This window comes from Rhipicephalus sanguineus, chromosome 2, assembly GCF_013339695.2.
Source record: "Rhipicephalus sanguineus isolate Rsan-2018 chromosome 2, BIME_Rsan_1.4, whole genome shotgun sequence".
NCBI lineage: Eukaryota > Metazoa > Arthropoda > Arachnida > Ixodida > Ixodidae > Rhipicephalus > Rhipicephalus sanguineus.
In genome coordinates this window covers 167,611,628-167,621,355 of record NC_051177.1, presented here as the reverse complement: position 1 = coordinate 167,621,355, position 9,728 = coordinate 167,611,628, and the positions used below count along the sequence as shown (strand labels likewise).

Below are 9,728 nucleotides of genomic sequence, written 5' to 3'. Positions count from 1 at the left end.
TCAGATTTCGCGGGCTCTCCTTGTTAGCCAGAAAAGTGAGCACGCAATTAGCACGTTGTGGAAAATAGCATAGTTAGATGTCATTTCAACATGTCTACATTACATGTCCATAGTTGCCTCATTGACATTTTAATGATTAGGTGACGATTTGTCGAGTTAGAAACATAATTACGTCTAATTAACTAGACCTCATCAACGAAAAAAAGTAGTAGTGACTACTACAGTATACTGCGAACAATATGCACTAGGTGTGCTTTGCGTAACGACGTTCCTCTTTTTTTTTTAAATCGTGCTGCGTGATATTTGGGACAACCTGTATAGATAAGCTAATGAAACAACTAATCAATAAGGACATCTATTTCACGTCACCACAGTTGCCAACAACAGATCTTGCAGATTTTTATGCATATCGTTATATTATATTGTATGAGGGGAAACTGGTGCTTACAGTCTTGGCGTAGATCATGCCAAATATCGACTCCCGCAACCTCAGGCGACCTTCGTAAAAAGGAGAGCATCTTCAGAACAAATAGCTAGCTTTTCAGTAGGGCACTGACAAGGCCATCAGAAACAGAGACAGCGCACCCGAAGGTCTTCTATATTGCAGCGGGAACAAAAGCTGCCCATGAAGCGAGACACGAGTCCTCGCGCTATCGTGCATCTTGCTTCTTTGAACCGCCCCACACAGCAGGCAGCTCAAACAAACGCTTTAAAAGCGCTGGTGTGATACCGCCAGTTTACAACGCCGCCGTATTTCAATAGCAAACGGTGTACATTGTGTGTGCAGTACTTGACCTGCAAATATCATCCGCTACGTTACGGCGTCTCTCTCGGTGTACGCAATACTCATATCCAGAGAGACATCGTGTAGGGGTGTGTACTTTTTCATGCTTGTGAATCCTTTTTTTTATAGGTATACACTTTATATCCGAGTATCTGTCAGCAGCGACTTAACACCGCGTTGAAGAAACATACATTAGAAAACTTTCTTTTTTTTGCAGCAGGACGGCCTGTTTTCAACGGCCGATCATAGTTATTGATCCTAGCGTCATCTTCATGGACTCTGTCTGCACGCACTTCTACTATTGTTGTTGCAGAGACACGCTACTTTGGCAAAAGTTGTCCCAGAGAGGGCGTGCTCCCCGTGCTGAGTCAACACTCACATACGAGCGTGGTAAACGAAGCGCGACCTTCTAAGTATGACACCAGCATATAGGCGTCGCTGCACAGATAAAACAGGGAAGCGGACGTCGTGACATCGGGGAGCGACCGTACGCCTAACGCCGTTCGGGCCCAGAGGCAGCTCGGGAAAAAATGGATAGCAGTCAAGAATGGGAAGCCCAGCGGCAGCCTGACGCCTGCTGTTTACTCGTCGGGGAGACAGAGCTTTACTGGAAAGATAACGTGGAATGGCAGCGATGTTTTCTTACTTTTTTTGCTCAGTGTGGGCCTCTGGTGACATTCTCTGACTACAATGTATCCCGACTTCTTTTGGTTTTTACAGAAACTGCAGGAAAGCGTTCTGCTTGGCTTTGCTAGACAAGATGCCTGTACATGCGATAAATAAGATGTAGCGGATAACAGCAGAACGAAAGAAGAAAGACAAAGTTTCCACATGTTTCCTTTTTGCTGACAAACAACAGTTTGTTGCCGCCAGAGCCTAGCCCTTTAGCATGTAATTTGGTGAATTTTGTCGGTTCCTAAGGTAAGGTAGTTAACGGTTACCATATTGCCATATTTAGAATGAAGTAGGAGTTATATTTTACAAATTTACCAGGTTGCAAGAAATATTATTTGAAAAAGAAAATATCGCATATATTCATTAGTGCACTACTTCATACCATGATATATCCGAATTTTGTGGCTTTGAAGCAAAGTGTACGAAATTTAAGCGGGGCTGCCGCGCCACTGCTTGGAGTATCCCTGCGATTAAGTTCACACATTTTATTGCGTTGCAGAAAGAAAGCATCAGCGTATTAAAACGGCAAGATGGGCGCGTTGGTAGTTGAACATACTTTTGCTATATGGGCAGCGCGCCACGGACGGAGGTCTATAGACAAACAGTAGCTGACTGACAACAGGTTCAATTTCATTCACACATGGGGTTAATAAACACACACACAAAAAAGAATAAGAAGACACATGTATATCGCGAAAGGGTATCATTTGATAACGCGATGTAAGAATTGCACTTCCTTATCATGCAAAAGATTAGAGGTCTGGCTGGCGCACGCACCTTGCTTCACTTGCATGTGGTAAGCTTACAGAATCTCGTGATTGATTTGCTTATTACACTTGTAGACTATCTCGCTGCTACTAATCATCAGTTTGCAATGGCACATTTCGCAGTGTGGAGCCAGGTTCAAGCTAGCAGGGTGCTTGACAGCAGTGTGGTGCCCCTTAGACGGACATTAAGGCACATTCACAGCAAGCGCGAATCCGGAAAGCGGACGCGAATTATCCACAAAAGCGGAAAACCTGCGGCTGCTTGTCCGGATCGCTCCCGGACCGATTTTCTCCGCGCGGAAAGGTTGGCCGGTTTCGCCGCGGCCAATCAGGGCCCGAGAAGCACGCGTAATATTGCGTAATGCCCCAAGATGGCGACACATCCGCCGTGGATTGGCGGATTGCTCCATCCGCGCAGTGGAGCGGGCAAAAGGCAACGCTGTCGGTCTGAACAGCCGCGCGGCTTCGCTGTCGCTCCGCTTTGAAAATCCGCTTGCCCGCTTGCTTGCTCCGCGATCGGTGTCAACGTGCCTTTATTCCGGAAATTTTCACATTCTGGTGTTCTTTAACGTGCACCTGAATCTAAGTACACAAGCCTCAAGCATTTCGCCTTCATCGAAATAAGGCCACCACGGCCGGGGTCTATATACAGGGTGTTTCAAGAAATGTGTCCAACCTTCTAAAAAAATCAGGAAAATGCGATATTTGCTCGGGGCTTTCAGAATTGCTTTTTCTGTAGCGGCAGGAATCTTAGGGTAGTTAAGGACATCATTTTGACAGTAATTAAAAAGTTACATTAATTACGTTTTAATTAGTGGAGTTAAGCAATTGCGTACAATGGGAGAATTGAAGTCCCTCATGCGAGGAACCCATCCGAGCTTTGAGATTTCGAAAAAGCGTCCTGCAGTAATTGTTGTGGCGTAATGAAATTCAACGAAATGCAACGGCTTTCAAGAGCGAAAGCCATCGAATTCGGTTGAATTTCATTACTTCGTAATTATTACTAGAGGCCGCTTTTTCGAAATCTCAATGTTGGGATGGGTTTCTGGCACGAAGAACTTCAATTCCCCAATTTGACACAGTCATCTAACTCCACTAATTAAAAATGTTAATTAATTTAACTTTCTTAATTGCTGTCTCAAGTCATGTCTCTAACCATCTAATGATGTCTAGCGCTACAGAAAAAGTCATTCACTCATTTTGGACGTCTCAGAAGAATATGACAGTTGCGTTCTTCCATGTTTCTGTTTAGCTTTCGCCATTGAATTTGGTTGAATTTCATTACTTGGTAATTATTACTAGATGCCACTTTTTCGAAATCTCAAAGTTGTGTTGGGTTTCTGGCATGAAGAACTTCAATTCTCCCATTTGATACAACCACCTAACTTCACTAATTAAAAAAGTTATAATTTAACTTTTTTAATTACAGTCCCATATAACTTCTATACCCATGTTAAAATCCCTGCCACTACAGAAAAATCAATTCTGAAGGCAGCAATCAAATATCGCATTTTCCTGATTTTTTGAGAAGGTTGGACACATTTCTTGAAACACCCTGTATACACGGGTCACAAATATCACGCAGCGCGATTTAGAAAAAAAAGGAACGGTGTCCAATACAAGTTGGCATCTGATAGTAGAGATAGAGAGAATTTATTTACAGAAAGGCAGAGAGGTCGGCCTGAACTATAGTTTGCTCTGGCCTGCTACTCTACGCTGTGGAAGGGGCGCAGGGGAGCGAAAGAGTGATGAATGACGATAGTAAGGTAGGGAGATGAGAACATAGTTCGTGACGCTGGGGCAAATCTAAAGGCGTGCATCCAGTGTAGTGGCTTGTAAGAAGGCTACGACTGCTTCTATAGCCACACTTGTGCTGCTGACGTCAGGCCAAGAACCTAACACAACCTCATCGGTTAATGGCCTACTATGATATTAGCCAATCGCATCTGTGAGTAAAATATAACTGGTTGCCTCGCGGAACAAACAAAAAAAAAAGTTTCGCCGCAAGGGCGAATCAGTGAATGCGATAACTACAACTAGAATTGTTAGACGAAGTAAGGCTAGTAGTAAGCTCTTTTGGCTCTATTATTAACTCAACAAAACGCTGGTTTAAAGGAATGTGGCCGCTGCAGGACATAAGTCGTTCACATGCAGTAAGTCCTTTAAACGCTAATTACATGTTGAAACCAGAGCAAGTGCACAAGGCGTCTCCTGATGACTGTCGAGATAGCGCGCTCGCCAGCACCCGCGACTACGCCATTATGACCAAAGTTCGCAGTTTCTACTCGAAAGAAGCAGCCCCTCTACAGCGGCGCCCCTTCTCGCTCCTTCGCGGGACGTTTCCTATTTGTTTGACGAGCCATCGACGCCAGACATCGCACGCGGGGCGACGTTTACGCATATTTTATTTATTTATTTATTTATTTATTTATTTATTTATTTATTTCGAATACCTCCGGCGCCCGAAGACGTTATTGCATGAGGAAATGCACACGGTCACATACTGTTGTACAAACGGACAACTGAGAAACGAAAATAACACAACACAACTAGAAAAAAAAAGTTCATGCCATTGTACATCCAAGAGTAATGCTCTGAACGATGCTTCAGTATGGCAATCCGCAATTTTCTGCTGTAGCTGATTCCGCTGGGTTGTGTTTGGGAAAACAAGAGCGATGAAAGAAGTTTCTTCTGCAATTAATTTCCCTTCGGGCAACGGAAAGGGCTGGCTCGAAGTGCTCGCGACTGCATATAACGGATGCCGCTAAGGTGTTTTAAATTTCGTCTTGTCGTGTGGAATGCTTTTGCTATGAGGACGACTTCTAACGTGCACCGACACAGCCAGTTAATGGATGAAGAATGGCCGGAGTTTTCAAGTCAATTCGTTACTTCCTTGATGGCATCACTACTAGACATCATAGTGCTCTGTGAATCAGAGTGTTTAACGGCGTTCTTGTTGACGTCGTGATGCCGGGATCATAAAAAAAAACCTACTTTGGCCGGGCATGTGCGAGAAGTCTGCCACCATCAGGAGGCATCACTGCAAGTACAGACGGCGAACTGTCACTGGAGAAACGTAACATAATGAACATAGAACTCAAACAACATCAGTTAAAGGGCCGAGAAACCCGGTTTTCCCCTGCGTGTATTCGCTTTTGATTTTTTTTCCCTTTTTTTCGCGCATGCCTGCTTTCATCAGTGTCTTCCTGAGCTCATCATGCGGCGGCTCGTGTTGGTTCTTCTTACCCTTTATTGACGAGTGTTGCCCACAGGCAACATACCAGAAAATATTTTTTTGCCAGCGGAGTTTCGGTTTCGGGCGGCTCATTTTTTGCCCAAGCTCTGTCCACAACAATGTTACATGAACGTGGGGCGCCATCTCACGAAGCAAGTCGGAAATAGGGGAAGAAGAAAAAGAAGTTTGGCGCGTAAACACACGCAGAGCGTTCGACGACACCACATCAACCTGCAAGCGCCAATTTCGTGGTAAGCACTTTTTTTCTCTCGCTCACTTTTAACAGTTATTTCGAAGAATGCTCTACCTCGCTCTCTGCCGAGTTTTATGAATGTGAATGAAAATTTGTACCAGCAGCGGCGCGTCGCGTGTTTGTTGCCCATAGGCAACACCAGGCACTATCCCATGTTTCTCGTGCCGCTCAGTGTATGGTGTGGTGATTTTGCCGATAGCATGCTATATTGTCTGCTCCACTGGTATGAACGATACGCGGTATCATGCAGGAAATGAGGACCCATCAATAGGCACAAATAATGGACCCGGGTGCATTTTATGGTAAAAAAGCCGCAAAGGTGCCTCCCGAATACAGCGATGACTCGGACCTGGAATCGAGCGATGACGAACCAGAAATTGCTGCTTCAGCCCGGGCAGGCGAGCATTTTTTATAGAAATAACCAGATGTGCTCAGACATTTCAGATGCAAGTGCCATGGTGTGTTGATAAAGGTTGCGATGGAGGGGAAGGGGGGGGGGGGGGGGAAGTGGCGCGTTTGGCCCGTAACGTGTTTTTTTTCACATTTGGGCGCAGATATAAACGTCTAACGCTCACCGTACATTGGTCATATTATCAGTCAAAACTCTCTGCATGTATCGGCGTCCTCGTGAAGCCGTGGGCGGTACTCACGACAGACCAGTTAGATAATTGGAACGCCTGGCAGAGACTGGCGCTCTGTTTACGCTGCTATTGAAAAGGTTGTGTAGCGGCCTTGACACCCCGTTATTCCTCAGCCCTTTTTGTGAAAGCTATGAATTTTTTTTAGCTTGTGTCCTTAGTGATTGTGGATTGACAGGAATATCTCAAGTACCATTTTATAATTTAGCGTGTTTTTTTTAGCTGTAGGTTGTTGTCACATCCATTTTATGTTGAATTTTTGCAGCTCTCTCAGGGGACAGCCAAGCTGAGATGTCTAGCACCCCGAGCACAGATGATATTGACGATGAACTTGAAGCAATTACCAAGCCTTCAAAAAATCACCCTACATGGAGCGTTGTCCAAAGCTCAGTTGGTCGCGCCATGCCAGAGGGGAAGGATGTGCCGCCCTGTCCATCCCCGGTGGAGTCTCCCATCGAGTATTTCAGAAGATTTTTTGATATGGAGTTTTTGTCTTTCATCTGTGAACAGTCCTCGCTCTACAGTGCTCAGAGGAACCCCAACAAAGTTACAGCACTGACTGTAAATGATTTAGAGCAGTTTATGGGCATAGTGTTCACTATGTCGATTATGAAGCTGCCCCAAACGCGTATGTACTGGTCTGACAGGTTCCGTATCAGTCAAGTGGCCGACACGATGACGAGGGACAGATGGGAGGAAGTGAAGCAGTCACTGCATTTCAACGACAACCAGGAGGCACCAGACCAGAATGACCCAGATCGCGACAGGCTGTACAAAGTGCGGCCCCTATTGGACCACCTGACAGCGAAATGCCGTGAACTACCGAAATCCCAAAAACTATGCGTAGATGAGCAGTTAGTCCCCTTCAAAGGCCGCAGCTCACTGAAGCAATACTTGCCAAACAAGCCCAAAAAATGGGGCTACAAACTCTTCCTGCTCTGTGACGAATGCGGACTCATGTACAACTTTGAAGTATACACGGGAAAGATCCTTCCGCAGCCGGGTTTTCCAGACATCGGCGCCAGCGGCAACATAGTTCTCAGAATGGCGAGCGTCGTGCCACGTGACCTCGACTACATTCTGTACTTTGATAACTGGTTTTGTAGTGTGGACTTGCAAGTGGTACTAAAAAAAGTTGGCATCAGTTCTGTGGGCACAGTGCGGGAGGCTCGCTTGAAAGGATGCAAACTTCCATCCGATAAAGAGCTGAAGAGGAAAGGCCGTGGCTCTTATGTTGAGATGGAGAAGACGTTTGAAGGAGTGAACTTGAGGGCTGTGAAGTGGTTTGACAACCGCCACGTGACCCTTCTGTCATCATTTGCTTCTGCATTGCCAGATCATCCTGTGAAGCGCTTTGACAAAAAGACACGGACGACGGTGAACGTGCCTCGTCCTTGAATTGTAGCTGTCTACAATGAGTCTAGGGGTGGCGTAGATCTTATGGACATGCTCGTAGCACTTTACCGCATCCAACTAATATCTAAAAAATGGTACAGGCGGCTATTCTTTCATCTGTTGGATGTAGTAGTCGTGAACTGCTGGCTCCTGTACCGCCGAGATGCCACCTCCGCTGATGTGCCACGCAAAGACCAAATGACACTCCTCTCCTTCAAGGCAGATATTGCATGCGTGCTGAGGCAACAAGGGAAGGTTGCAACACCCTCCAGAAGGCGACCTTTTGCGCCATCAAGAGTTGAAAATGAACTGCAGGCGAAGAAACGGCGCGGACCGACAGCTCTTGTGCCGTGCAAAGAGATAAGGCTGGACACAGTCGATCACCTGCCTACGTTCTCCCAAAAGAAAGGACGCTGCAAATATCCGAAATGCACGGGTATCACACGGGTAATGTGCAGAAAGTGCAACGTGCATCTCTGTTTCACACCAGGGAAAGAGTGCCTGTACAAGTTTCATACTGACCCGTAGGTGCGATGCAATGAAGCCTGCTTTAGGATTCGTGCCTAGTGTTGCCCACAGGCAACAAAGCTAGATCTCGGCAAGCAAATGTAACAATTTTTTGTCCTTGCAATGTATGCTTTATAATGCTATAGTAAGTAGAAATATACCCGAAATAAACTTTTTTTTAAACTATTTTAATGTGTCGTCAATAAAGGGCTAAAGAATAATGGAACGTAAAACCTGCAGTATACCATATAGTGTGTCGACGAACACGCTTAATTATTCGTCGAGCAACATGGACATGGGGATGTGTAAGGCCGAGTTTTCAAAATTGTTAAACCTATAAAGAAGCAGCGAGAAATAGATATACAGGGAAAGAAAGGGAAGAGCGACAAAAAAAAAAGAGATCAGGTGCGCGAGAGAGAAAGAATTAGATAGGGAAAGAAAGAAACAGAAAGAAAAAGAGACAGAAACGTTACGGGAAAAACAAGGAAAAAAGTAGAGACAGAAAGAAAGAGAAAAAAACATGGCTGATCTTTCTGTCATAGGAATCGGTATAACACGAAAGTCAAACGTGTCTAAGCGGAAGTAGTGCCTATCGTGTAGTGATATATGAGAGCTTGTACAATGTTTATTCATGTTTGGCAGCTATAGCCCCGGCTGGAGTGGATGCACGCATGTTGACGCCTAGTTAGTAGAGGTTTTTAGCTTGAGCCCCAAAGGCATGCGTCCCGCTGGCCTCTGTTTTTTTCTACTGTAACCAAGGCACGACATTCACCTGTCGAAATCGTGTCCTTTCTGCAACGCGTATCGCAGCAGTTTTGTTAGTCGGTGCTCTCGCAATCGAAGTAGTCGGTGGCAGAGAAATCCCGTTGGTGCACGTGGAAGCTGCACTAGTCCGATCAGCCGGCGCACGCTGACACGAAGCGAAAGGCAAAGAACGTAAATGCGTCTAGGGTGCCTCTCCGACGCCAGCGCGGCCAGCGTTTCTCGCTGATATCGAGACGCTTTTACCGTGACCTCCGATATAGGCCTGACTGGCTGCCCAGGCGGCGCTGCGAAAACGGTGCTAAAAAGCGCCCCCTACGATAAGTTCTTTGGTTTCGAGTAGTCAGACTGGCGGCCGCATGCAGCACTAAGCTCAGATGCGCAATGGAGCCGCCGCTGTCGGTTGTGCTGCGCTTTGGATCTCGGCCAATTTCTGGCATGGCTGAGTTCTTCAGGCCAAGCAATCTGCGTAAACGCAAGAAGCTTGTCAACGTCAAGTATGTTTACGACGTGCAGGAGATTGAAGGAACCATTGCGGCGCGCTGCAACTCGCAAGTGCAGCGAATCTCATACGACGTTGAACTCGAGTTAAGTTTTACGAGGCATGCTCGCGCGATTAACGACAGTGCATAAACGAAAAGATTGCTGTTAAGAAAGTCGAAATGATTTGCATTACACGACGAAACGTAATCAAGAAAGGTCCAGTGACGAA

General features: G+C 45.9%; 1 protein-coding gene across 1 annotated transcript; it reads left to right on the top strand.

Annotated features, from left to right (window-relative positions):
* Positions 1 to 6,754: 6,754 nt before the first annotated feature.
* Positions 6,755 to 7,750, top strand: LOC119382023 (piggyBac transposable element-derived protein 3). Its single transcript, XM_037649763.1, has one exon. It carries the CDS (start codon positions 6,755 to 6,757, stop codon positions 7,748 to 7,750), a length of 996 nt encoding a protein of 331 aa, XP_037505691.1.
* The last annotated feature ends 1,978 nt before the right edge of the window (positions 7,751 to 9,728 follow it).

Coding starts and splice junctions, on each gene's coding strand:
- LOC119382023 (XM_037649763.1), top strand. CDS start 6,755: ATGCCAGAGGGGAAGGATGTGCCGCCCTGTCCATCCCCGGTGGAGTCT.